Source organism: Macaca mulatta, chromosome 5 (genome assembly GCF_049350105.2).
Source record: "Macaca mulatta isolate MMU2019108-1 chromosome 5, T2T-MMU8v2.0, whole genome shotgun sequence".
Classification (NCBI taxonomy): domain Eukaryota; kingdom Metazoa; phylum Chordata; class Mammalia; order Primates; family Cercopithecidae; genus Macaca; species Macaca mulatta.
Window position 1 is genome coordinate 173,572,374 of NC_133410.1, and position 26,625 is coordinate 173,598,998.

General features: G+C 44.2%; 1 protein-coding gene across 1 annotated transcript; it reads left to right on the forward strand.

The window, feature by feature from the left end:
- The first annotated feature begins 12,033 nt into the window (after positions 1-12,033).
- On the forward strand, positions 12,034-14,355 carry TRIM60 (tripartite motif containing 60). The gene has a single exon (XM_028848863.2). It carries the CDS (start codon positions 12,680-12,682, stop codon positions 14,102-14,104), a length of 1,425 nt encoding a protein of 474 aa, XP_028704696.1. The 5' UTR covers positions 12,034-12,679; the 3' UTR covers positions 14,105-14,355.
- The last annotated feature ends 12,270 nt before the right edge of the window (positions 14,356-26,625 follow it).

Below are 26,625 nucleotides of genomic sequence, written 5' to 3' on the forward strand. Positions count from 1 at the left end.
TCCTCATTGAAGATTTAAGAGTAAAAAGTGAACCGTACATGTTTATGTGTATATATATATATAGTTAACATAATACCATAAGAAAAATTTTAATTTTCATTAAATATTTATAGGTAATATATACATATCATGTGAAATATTTATATATAATATATACATATGCTATTATAATACAATAAAAATGTTTATAATTATATGAAATTTTAAATATATATTAAAATATGTTTCTAAAGTACATAAGTATTGCTAAAAATTAAAATACATGAGCCAGCAAGGTTCTTTCCCATGTGGCTACCCCCAGCTTAGGTCCTGCTGAAGGCTCCATGCCTTTCACTGAGTCTCCCTCACCTGTACCCCTAAGGTGATTCTCACTGAGATATTCTGTTCCCAGCAGAGGCTCAGAGATGCCTTGTGTGCACCAGTCAGGGGTTCACTGAGGATTGTGAGCTCCTTATGTCCTTGCAGAACAGATTGGTCCTCCATCCAGGGCAGGAGCACAACACAATCCATCTTTTCTTTTTCTGTTTTGAGTCAGTCTCGCTCTGTCACTCGGGCTGGTCTTGAACTCAGGGCCTCAAGCGATCCTCTCCATTCGATCTTCCAAAGTGCTGGGATTACAGGCTTGAACCACCCGCCCAGCCTTTGGTTTAATGTTATGGTGGAGTCTGGCCCCATTCAGCCTTAAGCTTTTGGAGTTTCCTTTCCTTCGTACCATTGGTCAGACTCCAGATGCAGTCAGTGTCCTCCTGACTACAGCCTTTATCATCCTCTCTGATTGCATCTTCTGCACTAAGATGTGAAGATTTGAAGATTTCACTTGTCCCCTGTTCCTACTTCCCACTCTTCCATCAAATCTCAGACTTCATCACAGGAGGGTATTTTTCTGGGAAGGTAGCCCTAAGTTTTTTTATTTACTTATTTATTTTATTTTATTGTTTTATTTTTTTGAGATTGAGTCCCACTCTGTTGCCCAGGTTGGAGTACAGTGGCCCAATCTCGGCTCACTGCAACCTCCGCCTCCCCAGTCCAAGTGATTCTCCTGCCTCAGCCTCTCGAGTAGCTGGGATTACAGGGATGCACCACCATGCTCGGCTAATTTTTTGTATTTTTAGTAGAGATGGGGTTTCGCCACGTTGGCCAGGCTTGTCTCGAACTCCCGACCTCAGGTGATCCAAGAGTCTTGGCCTCCCAAAGTGTTTGGATTACAGGCGTGAACCACCAAGCCTGGCCAAGTAGCCCTAAGTTTTAAACAGAAAAGTGCGCCGGCCGGGCGCGGTGGCTCACGCCTGTAATCCCAGCACTTTGGGAGGCCGAGGCAGGCGGATCACGACGTCAGAAGATGGAGACCATCCTGGCTAACACGGTGAAACCCCGTCTCTACTAAAAAATAGAAAAAATTAGCCAGGCGCGGTGGTGGGCGCCTGTAGTGCCAGCTACTCGGGAGGCTGAGGCAGGAGAATGGCGTAAACCCGGGAGGCGGAGCTTGTAGTGAGCTGAGATCGCGCCACTGCACTGCAGCCTGGGTGACAGAGCGAGACTCCGTCTCGAAAAAAAAAAAAAATGCTATGCCAATTCTATGATTTCTTCTGCAAATATTAGCCTCTTTCAGTGTCTTATTTACCAAGTTATAAGACTTAAGAGGCTCCTCACAATTACTCATCCTTCAGCCTTGAAGATTTTACCCTCAAGTTCGTCCAACAAACTCATAATCGTCCCTTAAAATCTACTTTAAACATCAATTCCTCAGGAGACACCTTGGTGAGTCTGAGTTGGTAGGGTGGGACCTAATTTCCAGGGTGGTAACTACGCAGCCTCTCAACCGGCGACGTAAACTGATCCAAAGAGCTGATTATTCCCCTTGCACGTTAAAACTAACCACCCTGGCCGGGCGTGGTGGCTCACAGCGAGGCAGGCGGATCGCTTGAGCCCATGAGTCCGAGACCAGCCGGGGCAACATGGCGAAACCCAGCCTCCACCAAAAAAATACAAAAATCAGCCGGGCGTGGTGGCGCGCGCCTGTAAGGTAGGAGGATCGCTTGAGCCTGGATGGTCGAGACTATAGTGAGCCAAGACCGCACCAGACCCTGTCTCAAAAAAAAAAAAAGTTGCTCATAGGAATGAAAAATCTGAAAAGATGGCCATTGTGATTTAAATGACCCGCTGACAGGGCCCCCACGACGGAGGGAGCCGCCCCAGGCTCTCCTCACACTTTTCCCACTCTCCCTGCACCCTGGGGCATTGAGCATGCTCAGGCCCTTCCCGCCCACTTCCGGTGGAGCAGCCAACCACCACGCCGGTCAATTGTGCGCCCGAAACTCGAAAACCAAGTCGCCCAGGGTTGTGTGGGGGTTCGGCTCTGCGTCCCGCGGGCTTCCACGGGTCCTGCACGGCATCAGGCCTGAACCGCCGGTCCAGCTGCTCCAGGTAAGCTGGGAGGGCCGCAGGAAAGGCGCAGTAGGGCCTGGCGGGAGGCCTCCTTAACTGGGCAGGGGCTTCCTGAGTATCAGCTGTGCCCACACCTGGGGGTCGCGACCTGTCCACGACTGAGCTCAGGCTGTGGATCCTTTTTTTGTTGTTTTTGAGACGTAGTCTTGCTCAGTCGCCCAGGCTGGAGTGCAGTGGCGCGATCGCGGCTCACTGCAACCTCCACTTTCCGGATTCAAGCGATTCTCCTGTCTCAGCCTCCTGAGTAGCTAGGATTACAGGCGCTCTCTACCACACCCGGCTAATTTTTGTATTTTTAGTACAGACAGGGTCTCTCCATGTTGGCCAGGCTGGTGTCGAACTTCCGACTTCAGGTGATCCACCCGCTTCGGCCTTCCAAAGTGCTGGGATTACAGGCGTGAGCCACCGTTTTCTGTTTTAGCCGCGGAGGTGGTGGGACCCCGATGATTGAACTTTGATGAAGATTCTGATCTGAACACCAGTTTGGGAAGTGGCCACGTGATCTCCAAAAATTATAGTGGGGGCGTTAAGGAAGGATCTACCACCCTACAGCGCCAGCACTTCTCTGGCGGATTTCGTCTCCTTCCGTCCTCACAAGGATCTGGCTGTTAGGAAACTGCTACGGATGAGAAAGTTTAGGCTCACTTAACGTTTCGTATCATCTAAAGTAATAGAGGTTGAATCTGGAGAGCTGGGAATCTCCCACAGGTTTGATTCATTTTGATTCAATTTGATTCATTGATCCCGCACTGTGGACTAGCACAAGAATCAGAGTAGGAGCCAGGCGCGGTGGTTCACACCTGTAACCCCCAACATGAGGAGGCCGATGCGGTAGGATCACTTGAATCCAGGAGTTCTAGCTCACGCTGGTGCCTGGGCAACATAGTGAGACCCCCGTCTCTACAAAAAAAAAAAAAAAAAATCTGGGCATGGTGGGGCGTGCCTGTGGTCCCAGCTACTCGGGAGGCTGAGGTGCAAGGATCGCTTGAGCCCAGAGGCAGAGGTTGCAGTGAATGGAGATCGCGCCACTGCACTCCAGCCTTGGCAACTGAGTGAGATCCTGTCTCAAAAAATAAAATGAATTAGGTAGTAGAGGTTGAATTTTTTCTTTTTTAATGTGACAAGATCTCAAGCAGTAAAGGTTGAATTTTGAGAGTAGGGAATCTACCACAGGTTTGATTTATTAGCCTAATAATTATTGAACACACACCGAACACCAGCATAAGAATCTGAGTTGGTAATTCAGTTTTGAGGAAAACAAGGAAGAATTCAGACCTCGAACTGAACTCTCCAGTGTCCTTAACCAAAGGTTGACAAAAATAAATATAAAAATATCAACTACAGTCTGCTGTATGATCGGATATGTGGAGCCAGGAAAAGAGTAAAGTCCAGATGTTGGTGAGTCTTGTAATACTTAAGAGTAAGAAAAGCCATTCCATTGGAAATCGGAAGGTTATAGGGTTGGATTTGTGTTTGGAAGCTATAGAGTTATGGAATTGACTGAGGAGACAGAGCATGTCAAAAATAAAGCCAGACACTGGGTAGTCATAAGGACAGATTTTAATCAGTAATGTACTATTGCAGTAGGGAGAAGAATTTAGCATGAACAGAACTCAACTGTGATTTGTGCAGAGGTAACCAAGTGTTTCAAAGGGGAACTGGGGAATGAAGGTAGTGAGTAGGGGCTCAGTAGAGTCAGGGAAGTGAAAAATTACAAAAAGTGGGAAAGGGTGGTTGGGTCACGTGAAACACCCGGGTTTGCTCACTGGCACTTAAGGAAGTCAAGCCCCAACTCTCCCATAGATGCTGGGAGACAGGGGCCCTGTCTTCAGGTATCAGAAGATAGTTACTATAGTAGGCTAATGTTTATAATTCGGACTGGGAAGGGTGGCTTACAATGCTGTTCTTTATAAACTTCATTGCCTGAGTCTGGAAGATGGGTTGGGGGAAGCTGGAGTGTGTGGGGAAGGACAGACCATTGAGTTCCCGCATCTATGCAGGAATGTTCCCTGCACTTTTTTATTTTAAATGAAATACACTTTAAAAAAAAAAAAAAAAAAAAAGACAGATTCTCACTCTGTCGCCCAAGACAGAGTGCAGTGGCGTGATCTTGGCTCACTGCAACTACCACCTCCTGGGTTCAAGCAATTCTCCTGCCTCAGCTTCCCGAGGAGCTGGGATTACAGGTGCATGCCACTACACCTGGATAATTTTTGTATTCTTAGTAGAGACAGGGTTTCACCATGTTGGTCAGGCTGGTCTTGAACTCCTGACCTCATGATCCACCCCCCCTCAGCCTCCCAAAGTTCTAGGATTACAGGCATGAGCCACTGCACCCGATCATGAAATATCCTTTTTTATAGCAATGTGGTTCTTTCTTATAATTTAAAAAATTCCAGTCATATTTTGCAACGTATTGGCTGTACAGCTTTGTTCAGAATGCTTAAAACTGCCTCTTCAAATTTACCCAACCCCAAAGCATCCATTAAACATGGTGTGTTGAAATAAGGATTAGGAGCCTATGCAATGACATTGTTATTTATGAAAATGTTAAACTGGAAGGTGGGAAGAGTTAAAGGACACATTATTTTATTTTAATTTCTTATTATTGAAAAATATTATAATTTTTAAGATGTAATAATACCTTACTGTCCCTTCAAAATTGGAATGTACATGATACTTTTGGCCCAACTACTGCTATAAGCAGTTAACACCTTTTCTAATTAGGAAAAATGAGAGATACAGTAGTTTTAGACCTAAATAACACTATAATATATATACTACAACAGTTAATGACATAAATGGAGGCAGTTTGACTAGATTTCTAAATGTTCTTTTCACTTGGAAATTTTATAAGATTTTGTAATAATACTTGTGTTAGTATCCCCAAGACCAACCCCGGGTTTGGTGATTTGCTAAAATGACCTCAGGACTCAGCATAGTATTATTTGAGGTTATAACCTAATTATTTTGAGATGACATCTCGCTCTGTCATCCAGATTGGAGTACAACTGCATAGTCATGACTCACTGAAGCCTTGAATTCCTGGGCTCAAGACAGCCTCTCACCCCAGCCTTCCGAGTGCCGGGACTATAGGCACATGCCATCATGCCTGGCTGATTTTTATAAAATTTTGTAGAGATGAGGTCTTGCTCTGTTGCCCAGACTGGTCTTGAATGTCTGGCCTCAATTGATCCTCTTGCCTCAGCCTCCCAAAGTGCTGGAATTACAGATGGGAACCACCATGCCTGGCCAACAATTATGGTTTATTATAGTGAAAGGATACAAAGCAAAACCAGCAAAGGAAAAGGCTGTGTGGGATGAAGTCTGGAAGAAACAGAGCATAAGCTTCCAAGAGTCGTCTCTACGTGATGTCACACAGGACCTGCTTAATTTCTCTGGAGACAAAGTGATAAATGAGTGAACTGTTGTCTACCAAGGATACTCATTAAAGATTTGTCTTTCCAGAATTTTCTTTTTTTTTTTTTTTTTTTTGAGGTGGAGTCTGGCTCTCTTGCCCAGGCTGGAGTGCAGTGGCCGGATCTCAGCTCACTGCAAGCTCCGCCTCCCGGGTTCACGCCATTTTCCTGCCTCAGCCTCCCGAGTAGCTGGGACTACAGGCGCCCGCCACTTCGCCCGGCTAGTTTTTTGTATTTTTTAGTAGAGACGGGGTTTCATTGTGTTAGCCAGGATGGTCTCGATCTCCTGACCTCGTGATCCGCCCGTCTCGGCCTCCCAAAGTGCTGGGATTACAGGCTTGAGCCACCGCGCCCGGCCGTCTTTCCAGAATTTTCACTGAGAAGAGATCATGCAGGCTTTTCCACCTAGCTTATATCAAAATTCTAGTTTCTCAGAAGGAAAGCAGCTATTCATCATAAACCTCATTGTTTGTATAAACACTGTAGGTGTAGGTGTAGTAAGCCATTCTTTTTTCTTTTTCTTCTTTTTTTTTTTTTTTTAGACAGAGTTTTGCTCCTGTTGCCCAGACCGGAGTGCAATGCTGCGATCTCGGCTCACTGCAACTTCCACCTCCTGGGTTCAAGTGATTCTCCTGCCTCAGCCTCCCTAGTAGCTGGGAGTACAGGCATGCACAACCACCACACCCGGCTAGTTTTTGTATTTTTAGTAGAGACGGGTTTTCATCACGTTGTTCAGGCTGGTCTTGAACTCCTGACCTCAGGTGATCTGCCCGTCTTGGCCTCCCAAAGTGCTGGGATTACGCTAATAGTGAGCCATTCTTACAAGGGAATGGCAGGACCCATTTCCTCATAAGTTCCTTATAAATTCTGGAAATCAAAGTTGTCAGGCATGAGCCAAGTAGCAGCCTTGCAAGCAGCCTTCTAAGGGTGGCAGCCTTAGGCCTGCCGTGCTCGTTCTTCTGCACAGTGCCACTCGGTGAGCATCTGTTCTGGGTCAGGCACTGTACTATCCTTACACGGTTTTTTCATTTAATGCTTTCAGCTTTCTGAAATAGAAACAGACTCAGAGAAATTAAGTTAGTTGATCAATGACATACAGATCTAGGTAAGTGAATGTTGGAGTGAAACACCCATCCCATTAGAGACTGCTACCTAATAATTTGTGTGATATCTGTTTACATCATCTTAAGAGTTTTTTTTAAAAAAAGTTTAAAAATCGGCTGGGCGCGGTGGCTCAAGCCTGTAATCCCAGCACTTTGGGAGGCCGAGACGGGCGGATCACTAGGTCAGGAGATCGAGACCATCCTGGCTAACATGGTGAAACCCCGTCTCTACTAAAAAATACAAAAAAAACTAGCCGGGCGAGGTGGCGGGCGCCTGTAGTCCCAGCTACTCGGGAGGCTGAGGCAGGAGAATGGCGTAAACCCGGGAGGCGGAGCTTGCAGTGAGCTGAGATCCGGCCACTGCACTCCAGCCTGGGAGACAGAGCGAAACTCCGCCTCAAAAAAAAAAAAAAAAAAAAGTTTAAAAATCTTAATTTTCCCATCGTTAGACTATTTGATATAGTAACAATTTGTGGATATCCATCTGGGTGGGTTAAACAGAATGCTATATGAAGCACTTTAATAAAGGTTTTCAAGGCTATGCACTAATGTGAATATGAAAAAAAGATGATGTGCTTAGGCCGGGCATGGTGGCTCACATCTGTAGAGACTTTCTCATCTGTCTCACTTTGAGAGACTGAGGCAGGCAGATCACTTGAGGTCAGGAGTTCAAGACCAGCCTGGCCAACATGGCGAAACCCCGTCTCTACTAAAAATACAAAAATTAGCCGGGCATGGTGGCAGGCACCTGTAATCCCAGGTACTGGGGAGGCTAAGGCAGGGGAATTGCTTGAACCTGGGAGGCAGAGGTTGCAGTGAGCTGAGATCATGCTATTGCACTCCAGCCTGGGAGACAACAGTGAAACTCTGTCTCAAAAAAAAAAAAAAAGAGAGAGAGAGAGACCGGGCACGGTGGCTCACGCCTGTAATCCCAGTTCCCAGCACTTTGGGAGGCTGAAGTGGGTGGATCACCTGAGGTCAGGAGTTCGAGATCAGCCTGGCCAACATGGTGAGACCCATCTCTACTAAAAATACAAAAATTAGCTGGGCATGGTGGTGTGTGCCTGTAGTCCCAGCTACTTGAGGCTGAGGCAGGAGAATTGCTTGAACCCAGGAGGCAGAGGTTGCAGTGAGCCGAGACTGCGCCATTGCACTCCAGCCTGGGCAACGAGAGCAAAACTCTGTCTCACAAAAAAACAAAACAAAACAAAACAAAACAAAAAAAAAGCAGTGTGCTTAGTGACTTAGTATCACACCAGTAGTCACATCAGTTAGTATTAGGACTTTGGATAAGCCTATCAAATCATTATACTTTTTTTGTTTGTTTTGCTAAGTCTCGCTCTGTTCCCAGGGCTGGAGTGCAGTGGCAGTATCTTGGCTCACTGCAACCTCTGCCTCCTGGGTTCAAGCAATTATCCTGCCTCAGTCTCCTGAGTAGCTGGGACTACAGGCACGTGCCACCATGCCCAGCTAGTTTTTATATTTTTTAGTAGAGATGGGGTTTCACCATGTTGGCCAGGCTGGTCTCGAACTCATGACCTCAGGTGATCCACCTGCCTTGGCATCCCAAAGTGATGGGATTACAGGCATGAACCACCACGCCTGGCCAAATCATTACATTTACATTCCATGCTTATAATTGAAGATAATAACCAAACTCTCAGGGTTTGGGGTTTTACCTTACTCACAAGCTATTAAGTTATCCTGTTAATATTTAATGGATACTTTTAGAAGATATAACACTCTTGGATTGGAGACAAAGAACTTCATTACTCCTGGCACAGCTGGCAGCATGTGCATCATGCTGGTGTTGGTTCCCCATGCCTCCCAAGTCCCACAGAGGTGGTGCAGAGGGACCATGGTAGATGTCATACACAATGTAGGTTTCCATCATAGCCAGTGAACCCTGAGCTTGGGAACCTATTTTTTTAGCAAACCTGTTCTTTGTCCCAAATTGACACTTTATGTCTTCTTTCAAGGATACTTCCTGCAAACACAACCATAAGAAATATCCTAGATAGAGTGGTCATAGTGAAATTTTTGGCCTATTCAGGAGACCAGAGAAGTACACTCAGGGCCTATAACAGATCTCCTGCTTTGTTGTGAGGGTTTAATTAAGGAGATCAGTTATTTTGTGGGAAGCACTGTTCCTGACACATAGTAAACCTTACCAGAGAAGGAGACTTTCGAGCTGTTTCCAAATATGAGAGATCAGTCTTGAGGAAAAGGTGAGGAAAGGATCCTCTAGGTAAAGGAAATAGTGTTTGCAAAGATGAGACATTTACATAGAATGGTTAGATTCTGAACCCTACTAGATCAGAGGAAGATACAGCTGTGAGTCAGTGTATGTTAGAGAATGCACTTTCACCAGTCCGTTTCTACCATCCGCACACTGACCTAGCACAGCTATTTAAGAGCACTCACATGGATGGCAGTGGCCAGAAGATCTGGTAAGTAATTCGGAGTCAAAGGGAAAAGGAGTGAATTTACCTATAGACTGGGATTACTTGCAGGTGTATATAGGAAGGCAGGACAAGTTCAGCCCAACTTCCTTTTCACAGTTCCTTCAGGACCCTAAGCCTGATGTAGCTGTGTGTTCTGCTGAAGTGTGTTGGAATGAAATGGGTGAGGAGTAGATCTTAAAATTTGTGACAACTACATATAACCTGTTTCATTAATTCTTTTCATTCTTTTTTTTTTGAGACATGCTCTGTCACCCAGGCTGGAGTGCAGTGCTGTGATCTCGGCTCACTGCAACCGCACCTCCTAGATTCAAGTGATTCTCCCACCTCAGCCTCCCAAGTAGCTGGGACTACAGACAAGCACCACCACGCCCAATTAATTTTTGTATTTTTAGTAGAAATGGGGTTTCACCATGTTGGCCAGACTGATCTTGAACTCCTGACCTCCAGTGATCCGCCTGCCTTGGCCTCCCAAAATGCTGGGATTACAGGTGTGAGCTAATGCGCCCAGCTCCTGTTTCATTAAATCTAAGATGAATGATTCTATTCATACTAGAATAATTCTGAAATGGGCTGAGTGCAGTGGGGCTCTCTTTTAATTTTGAACAGTCTCCCAACCTAAATTTTATGTTTTATAACATTGACATTATTCTCTTTTTGTATTATTTTTGGATTTTTTTCTTTTTTTTTTTTTTTTTTTTTGAGACGGAGTCTCGCTCTGCCGCCCAGGCTGGAGTGCAGTGGCCGGATCTCAGCTCACTGCAAGCTCCGCCTCCCGGGTTTACGCCATTCTCCTGCCTCAGCCTCCCCAGTAGCTGGGACTACAGGCGCCCGCCACCTCGCCCGGCTAGTTTTTTGTATTTTTTAGTAGAGACGGGGTTTCACTGGGTTAGCCAGGATGGTCTCGATCTCCCGACCTCGTGATCCGCCCGTCTCGGCCTCCCAAAGTGCTGGGATTACAGGCTTGAGCCACCGCGCCCGGCCGGATTTTTTTCATTCATGTATCCACTTGTTCATGATTCACTTTCTTGAAGGTCTTTACTGATTTTGTACTACCTCCCTATGAATAAGGTAGACTGAGTACCCACTTCCAGTCTATCTCATTCACCAGCTAAGGCCAAAAGAGAAACAAATACCTGAAGAAAACAATCTCAAGTATGATTGAGTTCTATGAAAGTAAAGAGATGGGATAATGAGAGACTAGAGGGTGGGGTGGGAGGCAGTCAGATTGATGAGCAGCAGATAGGAGTTGTGAGGTGACCTGAAGGAAAAGAGAAGTGTTTATAAGGTTCATGATCCCTTCACCAGTAAATATTTAAGCATGTGTTTCCTAAGAATGAGGACATTTTCTTTTGTAGCTATGGTGCACTTAGGAAATTCAGGAAGCTTAACTTTGATGTATTACTAATATCTAATAAAGAGTACATCCTCCATTTTTTCACTTTGTCCTATACTGTCCACTTTATTACAACTTTTTTTTTTCTCAGTCTAGAATCTAAGCTAAGAGAATGAATTGCTTTTTTTGTTCGTTTGTTTTTCCTCATATGTAAGGAAACAGGCTGGGCATAGGGGCTGACACCTATACTCCCAGCACTTTGGGAGGCCAAGGTGGGAGGATTGTTCAAAACCACCCTGGCCAACATAGAGAGACCCCCATCTCTACAAAATATTTTAAAAATTAGCTGGGCCTGGTGGCACAAGCCTGTGGTCACGGTTACTCTGCAGGCTGAGGCTGCAGAGAACCATGGTCATACCACTGCACTCTGGCTTGGGAGACACAGCAAGATCCTGTCTCAAAAAAAAAAAAAAAAAAAAAAAACCTGCTTTTTTTCCCAGCACTGTTGTCATTTGTGCTGTTAAGAACCATTTTCATGTTGAATCTTGTATGATTTGGATTTCTTCACTATTATATATACATACATACATTTTTATATATAATTTTATAGGTCAGGTGCAGTGGCTCACACCTGTAATTCCAGCACTTTGGGAGGCTGAGGCAGGCAGATCACATGAGGTCAGGAGTTCGAGGCCAGCGTGAAACCCCGTCTCTAACAAAACTACAAAAATTAGCCAGGCGTGGTGGCGGGCCCCTTAATCCCAGCTACTTGGGAGCCTGAGGCAGGAGAATCACTTGAACCTAGCAGGCAGAGGTTGCAATGAGCCAAGATTGTGCCATTGCACTCCAGCCTGGGTGACAGCGAAACTCCATCTCAAAAAATAATAACAATTGTATGTTATATACAATAGAATTTTATATGTAATACACAGTTACATATAATAGAATCTTATGTATTTTATATATATATTCTGCACAAGTTCTCCACAGATGGTAATGCTTTGCTCCCCGTTGCAGGTCATCAGTTTGCCCCATCATTGGATAAGGTGGTATTCTCTACATTATAAAGGTACTTATTTTTCTCTTTGTAATTAAAATATAATCCTAGAGTAAAATTTTGAGAATGTGAATATCATTCCCCCATAACATTTTACCCGGTAGTTTTTTTTTGTTTTGTTTTGTTTTTGTTTTTGTTTTTTTGAGACGGAGTCTCACGCTGTTGCCCAGGCTGGAGTGCAGTGGCGCGATCTCGGCTCACTGCAAGCTCCGCCTCCTGGGTTCACGCCATTCTCCTGCCTCAGCCTCCTGAGTAGCTGGGACTACAGGCGCCCGCCACCGCGCCCGGCTAATTTTTTGTATTTTTAGTAGAGACGGGGTTTCACTGTGGTCTCGATCTCCTGACCTTGTGATCCGCCCACCTCGGCCTCCCAAAGTGCTGGGATTACAGGCTTGAGCCACCGCGCCCGGCCTACCCGGTAGTTTTTATAGTTAGTGATGATTCTTGCCTGAACAAATTATTATATTGTGATTCCAAATCCAGGAGATTTTGAAATCAAAAATCTTTTCTCATCCACAGGAATGACTGCGTATTATAACCTGTGGCTAGTTTATTGAAGAAGAAAATCATTACAGGTAGATTCAGATGGGCTGATCTATAATAGAGCTGTAAGCTTTGAATTATTATCCTCCAAGTGAACGAGCAGGGGACTAAACAAGACTCCAGTGGGTGCCATCAGCATGCCAGGCCAGTGAAACCTAAACCTGATCAATCTACAAGGTCTGGGAGGGGTATCCACTTCTCAGTGGGTTTGCGTTCTACGGAGGCCGGACAAGTTCAGCCCAACTTCCTTTTCACAGTTCCTTCACACTGACCAGAGGGAGCTTACCTTACGCACTACCTTTGTTCGCAGCTCAATGGAACTCGTGACGGCTCTGGTGAACCTCCAAGAGGAGTCTAGCTGTCCCATCTGTCTGGAGTACTTGAAAGACCCAGTGACCATCAACTGTGGGCACAACTTCTGTCGCTCCTGCCTCAATGTATCCTGGAAGGATCTAGATGATACCTTTCCCTGTCCTGTCTGCCGTTTTTGCTTTCCATACAAGAGCTTCAGGAGGAACCCCCAGCTCCGTAATTTGACTGAAATTGCTAAACAACTCCATATTAGGAGGAGCAAGAGAAAGAGACAGAAAGAGAATGCCATGTGTGAAAAACACAATCAGTTCCTGACCCTCTTCTGTTTGAAGGATCTAGAGATCTTATGTACACAGTGCAGTTTCTCCACTAAACACCAGAAGCACTACATTTGCCCTGTTAAGAAAGCTGCCTCTTATCACAGAGAAATTCTAGAAGGTAGCATTGAGCCCTTGAAGAATAATATAGAACGAGTTGAAAAAGTGATAATTCTGCAAGGCAGCAAATCAGTGGAGTTGAAAAAGAAGGTAGAATATAAGAGGGAAGAAATAAATTCTGAGTTTGAGCAAATTAGATTGTTTTTACAGAACGAGCAAGAGACTATTCTTAGGCAGATACAAGATGAAGAGATGAATATTTTAGAAAAACTAAATGAAAACCTTGTAAAATTTTCAGATTATGTTTCCACGTTAAAACATCTACTGAGGGAGGTAGAGGGCAAGTCTGTGCAGTCAAACCTGGAATTACTGACACGTGTTAAGAGTGTGCACCACAGTTATCAAAATCTAAAACGTCCTGAACTCTTTTCATTTAGATTAACAAAATATGGTTTCAGTCTTCCTCCTCAATATTCTGGCTTGGACAGAATTATCAAGCCATTTCAAGTAGATGTGATCCTAGATCTTGACACAGCACATCCTCAACTTATTGTCTCTGAGGATAGAAAAGCTGTGCGATATGGAAGAACAAAACCAAACATTTGTTATAACCCAAAGAGATTTTATGTCTGCCCTGCTGTCCTAGGCTCTCAGCGATTGAGTTCTGGGCGACATTACTGGGAGGTAGAAGTGGGAAACAAACCTAAATGGATATTGGGTGTGTGTCAAGCCTGTCTTCTTAGGAACTGGCAGGATCAGCCATCAGTTCTGGGTGGATTCTGGGCAATTGGGCGATACATGAAGAGTGGTTATGTTGCATCAGGTCCTAAGACAACCCGGCTTCTGCCAGTAGTAAAACCCAGTAAGATTGGTATTTTTCTGGACTATGAATTGGGCGATCTTTCCTTTTATAATATGAATGATAGGTCTGTTCTCTATACTTTTAATGATTCTTTCACAGAAGCCCTTTGGCCTTATTTCTATACTGGAACAGATTCTGAACCTCTTAAAATCTGCTCAGTATCAGATTCTGAAAGAAGGAATTGGTAAATGAGTCTGTTTCAGTTTTTGTAGGTAACTTAGCCAGTAAATTTAATCTCATTTCTGGAATCTTTAAGTTTTACCACTGAAAACCAGAGTTGATTTTTCTCCTAAATTTTTGGCAACTATAAAAAGATGTTCATAATGCCACTTTCATATATTTAGTCTATGAATATCAATTGTCAAGTGCTTTGATTTCTAAGATAAAATATTTTAGAATTATGTTACTTAACATGTCTAATAAAATGTTTTCAAATTGCCTATAATTTTTTTTTTAGTTAAGACAATTATTTAAAGTTGCATACATTATATGAATATCATACTTGTCACATACCTTTCTTTTTAGTGGATTCTTCTGTTTACCTCCATATTTCTCATAATTTGTTTCTGTTCTTTTGTGTGTGTCAGTTGAAACAACTGACTTATTTTTGTGGTTAATGAAGATTTCACTTTGTTTAAATACTTTCCCCACATACACTTACCTGTGCACAATGCATAAGTAATCTCTAACAGCTCTTTTTCTCTTTCTGTGTATCACCGGCCAAGCTACACCAACTACACTCGTGACTACTTCCAGGCACTACCATTCTAGGAATTGACCTCTACTCTTAGCTTCTTTCTTGGTTTAAGCCTCTGTTTTCCTCTTTATCTTTTCATTTTGGGGTATCATCAACCCAAATGTTGCAGCATTGTAAAGTTTGTCAGACTACAAATTTGCAAATGACTTTTCCCACATTTGGGTGGCAGTTAAAGAGAATATTTGGAATCATTTTAATTTTTAAAACTTGATGGTTTTGACAAGTCTGATATCAGTCTGATTCTTGATGCTTGGATACCACTGTTTTTCATAATCCTTTAAGATCTTTTGTAGCCCTAGTGTTTGGACTTTGTTTATTTTACTGACTAATCAAAGCTTAGTGTAGTATCCCTTTTCCAAAATGCTTGCAACCAGAAGTGTTTCAGCTTTCAGATTTTGGGGGGGATTTTGGAATATTTGCTTATGCACGATGAGATATCTTGGGGATGGGACACAATTTGAAAGAAAAAATTCATTTTATACACACAGCCTGCAGGTAATTACATGGAACAAAGTTTGTGTACGTTGAACCCTCAGAAAGCAAAAGTGTAGGGTGTGGAATTTTCCACTTGGGTGTCATGGCAGCACTCAGTGTTTCAGATTATGGAGCATTTTGATTTTATGTGTTTTGATTAGGGATGCTGAACATCTGCCTGCAATTTGGAATTGTATTAGATGAGCAAAACAAAGGTTTCCATCCTTAAGCAGCAGACTTCCTGGAGGGGAGAAAGGAAACAATAAAATAGTAAACACAAAGAATTGCTGTAGTGTGTTAGATGCTGATCAGATACTGTGGTGATAGGGAAAAGCAGGTCAATATCACCTGTATGAGAGTGCTGTGCATGCGGGAGAGTTAGCTATGTGAGGTGGGTGGTCAGGTATCTTGGAGAACGTGGAATCTGAGCAAACATTTGAGTTGAGGGAATAGGCTTGGAAATAGATCCTCATCAAATTTCATTTCAGAGTGCATGGCTTGAGAAAGTGTATGGGGAAGGGACTGTCAAGCTGTAATAATAGCAAGGAAGCCGGTGACAAGTAGTGAGTAAAGAAAAATACTGGAGTAAGGTCAGAGAGGTAGTATATTTCTCTCTTATTTGATCTTGGGGTTTCTCCAGAGAGTGGCTATACCCTCCAGCCCTGCCCTGCCCCAACTCCAGGGGATTTGGTAGTGGATATTTACAGGGTGCCTTTGATGGGATATTTCTTTATCCTAGTGGCATGGCCTAATGCCTGAGTATCCAATCTGTGACCAGGAGTCCCTCTCACAGGAAACTTGTTTATACTGACAAACACCCTGTGGCTCTTGTCGGACCTATTTCCAGCTTATTCATGCCAAGACAGCCACTCTGTAGGAGAGCCCTGACCAGGAGAAAAGTTAAGCCCATGTGTTAGTAGAGTTTGACATAGAGGAGGTAACGCAACAAAAACACATTAAATAACAGAAACAGTTTTATTACAGGTCCATGAGAGAAGACAGTACTGTTGAGGGCTGATGAGAAGGCTGCAGGGGCAGTGCTGCTCACCTAGCGGTTGAGGAGCCAGAGAGAGAGAGAGACCAATGGGCCAAGGCCTTTACTGGGGTCCAGTGCATTTCCCAAGGGGCATTCTAGTTGGTGGATTTGAGGTAAGCAGGCATGAGTTTTGTGGGGTCACACTGTATGAGAGGTAGTCCTTGCAGCAAATGTATACAGTCCCCTGTGGGGTGCGCAGGCCAGTGGGGTGAGTCAAGTAGGTTTTATCTACATGTCTTATTAGGGAGATGGTCACCAGGAGGCTGTTGTATAAGGCAGATACCTGGATCAAATACGTTGAGGAACAGAACTAGAGAACTGGTAACAATATTAAGGGCAACCAAGCCCTGTTTCTGATATGAGAAAGTTAAATCCTTATTAAAAGTGGATGTTTACAGCTCAGTAAGGCAAAAAATTAAAAAAAAAAAAAAATGCTGAAGGCTGGACACAGAGACTTACACCTGTAATCCCAGCACTATGGGAGGTCACTTGAGCCCAGGAGTTTGAGACCAACCTGAACAACATAGTGGGATGCTACCTCTACAAAAAATGTTAAAATTTAGCCAGGCATGGTGGTGAGTACCTGTTGTCCTGGCTACTTGGGAGGCTGAGGCAGGAGGATCACTTAAGTCCAGGAGGCCGAGGCTGCGGTGAACTATAATTGTGCTACTGCACTCCAGCCTGGGTGACAGAAAGAAACCCTGTCTCAAAAAAGAAAAAAGGAAAAAATCATAGGAAAAATATATTTACTATTCATTAAGTGGAAGTAGATCATAAAGCTCTACATCCTCGTCATCTTCAGGTTGAGTAGGCTGAGGAAGAAAAGGAGAAGTTGGTCTCAGGTAGCAGAGGCAGAATAAAATCTGTATAAGTGGATCTGCTCAGCTTGTACCCATGTTGTTCAAGAGTCAACTGTACACTACATCATCTATGAATTATTCTTGTCAAGAAAAAAGTTAAATCTGAATTTAGCAAGCCTTTATAACTAACTCTCAGTTTACAGAAAATATGGGGGTCAAGGAATAAGTTAAGTGACACAGGAAATGACACAGAAATGTGTGAAATAATACAGGACAGTTACCTACTCTACTCAACAAGGCAATGATATTTTTTTAGTTGAAACCAATAAAATTTCTAAATGTAAAACATAAAACTTCTTTCAATCCAGATTTGAACAAACCAACTTTAAAAAGACATTTTATTGGCCGGGCACGGTGGTTCATGCAAAAAGAGCGAAACTCTGTCTCAAAAAAAAAAAAAAAGACATTTTATTTTATTTTAATTTTTTTTGAGATGGAGTCTTGCTCTGTCACCCAGGCTGGAGTGCAATGGCACAATCTAGGCTCACTGCAACCTCTGCCTCCCAGGCTCAAGTGATTCTACTGCCTCAGCCTCCCAAGTAGCTGGGATGACAGGCACGTGCCACCACACCCAGCTAATTTTTGTATTTTTAGTAGAGATGGGGTTTCACCATGTTGTCCAGGCTGGTCTTGAACTCCCGACCTCAGGTGATCCACCCACCTCTGCCTCCTAAAATGCTGGGATTACAGGCGTAAGCCATGGCACCTGGCCAAAAAGACATTTTATAAGGCACTTGGGGAATTTTCAATACATATTAAGAATAAAATAATACCAAGGAGGAAGCATTGCTTGTTTTGTTAAATATAATAAAGGTTATCTAAGATTATACCCATATTTGTTGGAGTGGGTACTTCCCCCTCAATGACAGCAATTAAAAGGAGGAGAAAACAGGAATTAGTGAAATCCTAATGAATGTTGAATGCTGATTGATGGAAATATGGGATTATTTGATTATGTATTTATTTTGATTTTATTTATTTATTTATTTTGAGATGGAGTCTCACTCTGTCCCCAGGCTGGAGTGCAGTGGTGCGATCTCGGCTCACCACAACCTCCACCTCCCAGGTTCAAGTGATTCTCCTGCCTCAGTCTCCTGAGTAGCTGGGATTACAGACATTGACCACCACCCCCGGCTAATTTTGTATTTTTAGTAGAGACGGAGTTTCTCCATGTTGGTCAGGCTGATCTCGAACTCCCAATCTTAGATGATCCACCCACCTCAGCCTCCCAAAATGTTGGGATTACAGGCATGAGCCACCAGGCCCAGTGCCTGGAGACATTTCTACTGTTACCTTACCACTGAGGTAAAGTATCTCCATGATTACCTCCAGTATCTCCATGATTACCTTCATCTACCCCCGAGAGATTGGGCCTGCCACTCGACGCCGCAGCTGTCTGGAGACTGGCAGGCCTTGGCCTGAAGGTCTGTAGGGTGAGTGACCTGCAAGACTCACAAGAGGGGAAGCCGACAGAGATACCAACCGACGGAGTGCTGTGCCCCCTAGTGCCAACAAGAAAGCTGAGGCTGGGGCTGGTCAGCAACTGAATTCCAGTTTACAGGCAGATTTGGTCATGGACGTGGTCAGCTACCTCGGTAAAACTGGAGAAGATTATTTTGCAATGAATAAATTTACAGCCAAAAAGAAAAAAGAAAAGGAGATCTTGGCATTTGTGACAACATGGGCGGACCTGGAGGACATTATGCTGAATGAAATAAACCAGACACAGAAATAAAGCTATGGCAGCTGGGCGTGGTGCCTCACGCCTGTAATCCTTGCACTTGGGGAGGCTGAGGAGGGTGGATCATGAGGTCAAGAGATCGAGACTATCCTCGCCAACATGATGAAACCCCGTCTCCACTAAAAATACAAAAATTAGCCGGGCGCGGTGGCGGGCGCCTGTAATCCCAGCTACTCGGGAGGCTGAGGCAGGAGAATGGCGTGAACCTGGGAGGCGGAGCTTGCAGTGAGTGGAGATCGCACCACTGCACTCCAGCCTGGCAACAGAGCGAGCCTCCGTCTCAAAAAAAAAAAAAAAAAAAAAAAAAAAAAAAAAAAATTAACCAGGCGTGGCGTTGTGTGCCTGTCGTCTCAGCTACTTGGGAGGCTGAGGGAGTAGAATCGCTTGAACCCAGGAGGCAGAGGTTGCAGTGAGCCGAGACCGCGCCACTGCATTCCAGCCTGGGTGACAGAGCGAGACTCCGTCTCAAAAGCAAAACAAAAAATAAATAAATAAAACTATGGCGTGATCTCACATATATGTGAAATCTTAAAAGATTGAATACATAGAAGCAGGGAGTAGAATGGTAGTCAACAGGGCCTGGGAGGCGGGAGAGTGGGGAGATGTTGGTAAAACGGCACAAAGTTACCGTTATACGTGCTGTACAAGTATAGTCTCCTTCACCCAGATGATCACTACTTAGACCAAGCTTGTCTAACCCACAACCTGCAGGCTGCATGCATCCTAAAACAGCTGTGAGTGCAGCCCAACATAAATTCATAAACTTTCTTAAAACATGAGATTTTTTTGCATTTATTTATTTATTTAGAGTCTTGCTCTGTCGCCCAGGCTGGAGTTCAGTGGCGCGGTCTCGGCTCACTGCAACCTCCAGGACCTCCGTATCTGGGCTTACTGCAACCTCTGCCTCCGGGTTCAAGCAATTCTCCTACCTCAGCCTCCTGAGTGGCTGGGATTACAGGCATGCTGGCCACCACACCCGGCTAATTTTTGTATTTTTAGTAGAGACGGGGTTTAACCATGTTGGTCAGGGTGGTCTCCAATGCGTGACCTTGTGATCTGCCTGCCTCTGCCCAAAGTGCTGGGATTACAGGTGTGAGCCACCGTGTCCGGCCCATTTTTGCATTTTTTTTTTAAGGTCATCAGCTGTTTGTTAGTGTTAATGTATTTTATGTGTGGTCCAAGACAATTCTTCCAATGTGGCCCAGAGAAGCCAAAAGATTGGTTACCCCTGATTTAGACTGAGGCCTTAGCTTGATCTTAGCCATTTCCCCAGGAAGCCTTCATAGGCCGGGTCGCACTAGGGGAGGTAAGCCTGTCATCTGCTCCTGTAGGCCACTGTTCTGCGGCATCCAGGACTGCTGGGCGCAGTGGTTCATGCCTATAATCTCAACACTTTAGGAGGCCAGGAAAATCGCTTGAGCCCAGGAGTTTGAGAGATCATCTTGGGCAACACAGTGAGACCCCTGCCTCTACAAAAACATGGAAAAAATTAGCCGGGCATGGTGGCCCATGCGTGTAGTCTCAGCTACTTGGTAGGCTGAAGTTTGGGGATCACTTGAGACTGGGATTTGTAAGAGACTGCAATGATCCCTAATTGTGCCACCGCATTCCACCGCCCAGGTGAGGCGACACAGTGAAACCCTGTCTCAAAACAAACAAACAACAGCAAAAAAACCCACTCAGGACACCTAGTAAAATGACTCTTGCAGTGTCTGTCCTATGACTAGATTTATAAACGCCCCCCTCAGCGAAAGCAGAGACTGAAGCTATCCAACCGTTTGACCAAAGCCTTAGTTAGCATAGTATCTTGTACTGTAATTGCTTATAAACAATTGAAAATAATGAAAGGAATGCCACAAGACACAGCCGAGGGCACTGAAGAAAGTGCTGTGTTTTAAAGGAAAGATCTTTGACCCTGGAGGGGAAACGACATAAATAGAACACTCAGAGGTAATGGGAAGACTGGCTGCCTAGCTGGCCCTATTTCATTTCTGTAGGTGAGAAGATGGCATGTCCGGCCCCCTGCTGATTCCCCTCCCCCCAAAGGCCCCTCTTCCTATCAAGTTAACTGCATTTTTTTTTCCCTCCCACACTTAATGACCACCCATCCCTCCAAGCCCCATTTTCTCTTTTCCTCCCTTCCACACCCTGGGCACCCCAAATCACTCTACTTAGGCAGACTGGAGCTGTAATAAAAGCAAACTATTTGGATTCAAGTAGATGTTAGGTGAGTTGGAATCCAGACTTACTGCTTACTTCCTACCAGTGTAACCTGGTTGAGATAAATCATTTAACCCTCTAACTGACAAGGATTCAGGACACAAGGAAAACACCCATCACCTCCCTGCCTTTTTGGAAAGACAGGAAGAATGTAGAGAGCTAATGGGATATTTTGGTATTAAATAACACAGATTTCTTTGGACACAAACATTCAAGATCTTCCAAACATTGATTTGCATTTTTTATCCTTAGGTCTGTTTGGTTTTCGGGCTGCTGAGTATAGTGAATGTTGTGCATAATGGACCATAGGTGAACAAGGCTGCCTTGGAAGTCTTTTCCTTATATGTAAATTCTATTTATATGTAAAACTTAGGCAGGGCGCGGTGGCTCAAGTCTGTAATCCCAGCACTTTGGGAGGCTGAGACGGGCGGATCACGAGGTCAGGAGATCAAGACCATCCTGCCTAACCCGGTGAAACTCCGTCTCTACTAAAAAATACAAAAAACTAGCCGGGCGAGGTGGCGGGCGCCTGTAGTCCCAGCTACTCGGGAGGCTGAGGCAGGAGAATGGCGTAAACCTGGGAGGCGGAGCTTGCAGTGAGCTGAGATCCGGCCACTGCACTCCAGCCTGGGGGACAGAGCGAGACTCCGTCTCAAAACAAAAACAAAAACAAAAACAAAACTTAGAGACAGGTCTCTGTTGCACAGGCTGGAGTGCAGTGTTGAGACTAGCTCACACCAGGCTCGGTGGCTCACGCCTGTAATCCTAGAAGCTGAGGTAGGCAGATTGCCTGAGCTCAGGAGTTCAAGACCAGCCTGACCAACATGGAGAAACCTCGTCTCTACTAAAAAGAAACGAAAAGAAAAGGAAAGAAAAGAGAAAAGGAATCCTTGCCGAAATTGCAAGGAATTTTCCCATAGCCTTATATTTAATGTCAAAATTTTAAAACAGCCTAGATATTGAGAGTGATTTAATAAATTATACTGTACTTACATGATGCTGTATGACCCTAAGAGGTACTAAATAGAGTATATATATAGAGAATATATATATATAAAGTATATAGAGTATATATAGAGTGTATATATATATATAAATAGAGTATATATATATAAAGAGAGAGAAAGAGTACTAAATATATTCTCTAGAAAAAGGTTTACAATATACTTTTTGAAAAAATATACTGCTGCTGAGGCTGGAGGATGTCTTAAGCCCAGGAGTTCAAGACCAGTCTGGACAACTTAGCAAGACTGTCTCTACGATAAAAAAAATTAGCCAGAATGGTGGTCCATGCCTGTAGTACCAGTTCCTTGGGAGGCTGAAGAGGGAGGATTGCTTGAGCCCAAGAGCTTGAGGCTGTAGTGAGCCATGATAGCACCACTGCACCCTAGCCTGGGCGACAGAGTGACACTCCCTCTCTCTAAAAAAACAAAAAAAAGTCTCAATATACAAACTTTAGAATATGATTACAATCATCCTTCGGTATCTGCAGAGGATTGGCTCCAGGACTCCCTTGGATAACAAAATTCAGATGGATTCTCAGATCCCTTACAGTTTGCCTCAATATGGAGGCTTCTGCCTCACCTGATGGAAAATATTCCATTAGTGATTGGTTGAATCCTGGGATACAGACTTTGATTTCCAGATGGTGTAGAAAAAAGAAAAGAGAAGAATCCCGGGATGCAGAACTTGGCAGATACTGAGGGCGAACTGTATTTTTGGGTGATAGTAATATGATTTCCTATTCTGTATGTTTAGATATTTTTATACTATGATGTTTGTGTAAAAATAATATAGATATTAATTCCATATATTCCATATATTTACATATATTCTTTTTTCCTGTACTTGCTTTTTTTTTTAATTATAAGAAATGTCAAAGCCAGGCAGAGTGACTCATGCCTATAATCCCAGAGCATTGGGAGGCTGAGGCAGGAGGTTCACTTGAGACCAGGACTTCAAGACCAGCCTGGGCAGTATACTGAGACCTTTGTCTCTACAAAAAATGAAAAAACAAAAACAAAAACAAAAACAGCCTGGTATGGTGGTGTGCACCTGTAGTCCCAGCTACTCGAGTGGCTGAGGCAGGAGGATCACTTGAGCCCAGGAGGTAGAGACTGCAGTAAGTCATGATTGCACCACTGCACTCCAGCCTGGGTGACAGAGCGAAGTCTTGTCTATAAAACCAAGTACATAAACCCAATTTTATAAAAAGATATTTCAATCATATGCACAAGTAAAAAGAATAGCAAAGATCTCTTGAATCCCTTATTTTCAGCAGTCATGTACATGTGGCCAATCTTGTTTTATCTGCCCATGCTGGTCCTGACCTCCTATACTTAGACTCTTTTATAGTTAATCATATCATTTGAAGACATCATGTCATTTGATCCAAAGATACTTCAGCATATATCTCTAAAGGATAAAGAGTCTTTTTTAAAATAACGGTAATATAGCCTGTAGTCCCAGCTGCTTTGGGGGCTGAAATGGGAGGATCACTTGAGCCTGGGAAGTCGAGGCTGCAGTGAACGGTGTTTGCACCACCACATCCAGCCTTGTTGACAAAACTGAGACCCTGTCTCAAAAAATGAAATAAAATAAAATAACAGTAATAGGCCAGATGTGGTGGCTCATGCCTGTAATCCCAGCACTTTGGGAGGTTGAGGTGGGAGTGTCAGAGGTGTCTGAACCAGAGCAACTCCATCTTGAGTAGGGGCTGAGTAAAATAAGGCTGATATCTACGGGACTACATTCCCAGATGCTTACTCGTTCTAAGACATTGGATGAGATAGGAGGTCGGCACAAGATACAGGCCATAAAGACCTTCCTGATAAAATAGTTTGCAGTAAATAACCCGGCCAAAACCCACCAAAACCGAGATGGCGAGGAGAGTGACCTCTGGTTGTCCTCACTGCTACACTCCCATTAGTGCAGTTTACAAATTCCATGGCAACATCAGAAAGTTACCCTATATGGTCTAAAAAGGGGAGACATGAATAATCCACCCCTTGTTTAGCATATCATCAAGAAATAATCATAAAAATGGGCAACCAGCAGCCCTTAGGGTGCTCTATGGAGTAGCCATTCTTTTATTCCTTTACTTTCTTAATGAACTTGCTTTTACTTTACTTTACGGACTCGCCCTGAATTCTTTCTTGCACGAGATCCAAGAACTCTCTCTTGGGATCCGGATCGAGACCCACTCCAGTAACAGGAGGATCACTTGAGGCAGGAGTTCAAGACCAGCCTGGGCAGTATGTTGAGACCCCATCTCAAATTAAAAAAAAAAAAAGTAGGCCGGGCGCGGTGGCTCAAGCCTGTAATCCCAGCACTTTGGGAGGCCGAGACGGGCGGATCACGAGGTCAGGAGATCGAGACCATCCTGGGTAACACAGTGAAACCCCGTCTCTACTAAAAATACAAAAACTTAGCCGGGCGAGGTGGCAGGCGCCTGTAGTCCCAGCTACTCGGGAGGCTGAGGCAGGAGAATGGCGTGAACCCGGGAGGCGGAGCTTGCAGTGAGCTGAGATCCGGCCACTGCACTCCAGCCTGGGTGACAGAGCGAGACTCCGTCTCAAAAAAAAAAAAAAAAAAAGTAACAGTAATATCATAATCACTCTTTAAAAATTAAATGTAATTTCAGTATCATCAAATATCTTTTCTCCTTTCAAATTCTGCAGGCTGCCTCAAAATTTGTGTGTTTTAGAGTTAGTTTGTTTAATTCAGGCTCCAAACAAGATTTACAGATTAATGTGTTCTTTTCTTAATACTAATAAGCAATGCCAGGGGGTAACTGTGATCAAGTATATATGCACGCATGTCCTCATATTACAGGTGAAAAAAATAAAATTCAAGGAGATTATAAATTACTTACTCAGGGTTGTGGAGCTAATAAATGGCAGAGCATGACTGAAATAATTTAGAATCGGGAAAGATATTAGTAATCTATTGATGAGATATAGGCTTGGGTCCCCTCAACAGATAAAAGGCAGTGTACGTCCCCGGGGTGTGTCTGAGAGCACTCAGGGAGTATGTGAAGAGGCAACCAGCACACAGCACTCTACAATCCTCTGATGGTCTTCATCTCTGTTCTTTTCCCAGAAAATATTAAACATTTAAACTGCCGGGCGCGGTGGCTCAAGCCTGTAATCCCAGCACTTTGGGAGGCCGAGACGGGCGGATCACGAGGTCAGGAGATCGAGACCATCCTGGCGAACACCGTGAAACCCCGTCTCTACTAAAAAATACAAAAAAAAACTAGCCGGGCGAGGTGGCGGGCGCTTGTAGTCCCAGCTACTCGGGAGGCTGAGGCAGGAGAATGGCGTAAACCCGGGAGGCGGAGCTTGCAGTGAGCTGAGGTCCGGCCACTGCACTCCAGCCTGGGTGACAGAGCGAGACTCCGTCTCAAAAAAACAAACAAACAAACAAAAAAAAACATTTAAACTATTTTAAAACTCTACTATAGTTTAGAGGATTGAAAACATTCAGTTTCACCTTTTTGTTTGTTTTTGAGACAGAGTCTTGCTCTGTCGCCCAGGCTGGAGTGCAGTAGCATGATCTCGGCTCACTGCAACCTCCGCCTCCCAGGATTCTCCTGTCTCAGCCTCCCGAGTAGCTGGGATTATGGGCATGCACTACCACGCCCGGCTGATTTTCTGTATTTTTAGTAGAAATGGGGTTTCACCGTGTGGCCCAGGCTAGTCTCCAACTCCTGAGCTCAGGCAATCTGCCCGCCTCAGCCTCCTAAAGTGCTGGGATTACAGGCGTTGGCCACGTGCCTGGCCACTCAGTTTCATTTTTAAGACAGAACTCTTAAGGAAAGACAGAGACCCTCTCATATTGTTTTATATTGTTTTATACTCAGTACCTGCTTTAAGAAAAGACAAGAAAGTAAAACCAAAGACAGGTAGCCCGGCGCCAGGCCCGAAACCAGGCCTGAGCTTGCCTGGCCTAAACCCAGTAGTTAAAAATCAACTCATAACTTAGAAACTGATGTTATTCATAGATTCCAGACATTGTATAGAAGAACATTGTGAAACTCCCTGCCCTGTTCTGACCACCGGTGCATGCAGCCCCTCTCACGTACCCCCTGCTTGCTCAAATCAATCACGACCCTTTCATGTGAAATCTTTAATGTTGTGAGCCCTCAGATTAAAAGGGACAGAAATTGTGCACTCAGGGAGCTCGGATTTTAAGGCAGTAGCTGGCCAATGCTCCCAGCTGAATAAAGCCCTTCCTTCTACAACTCGGTGTCTGAGAGGTTTTGTCTGCGGCTCCTCCTGCTACACTCTCACTCATTTTGGCATTAAAACCCCTTTGGCAGAAAAACTGCTGTATTTTGATTATTTCCTTTATAATCGTAGGGTGGGGCCAAAACCAAATGGAATCAGCTAATAGGTGGGAGGGACAGAATTGAGAAAGGATCACTTACCTCAGAAATGTAAATTAACCCAAATAATCTATTCTTTTACTTTGACTTCGGGCTCTGGGCTGATTACCTTTAGGAATTATAATGAGTGTTTATCTCTCGTCTCCCATTAGAGCCACTCTGGCCTTTGCCCCGATACTCCACTGAAATGCTCCCGCGCATTTTTTTTTTTTTTTGAGACGGAGTCTCACTC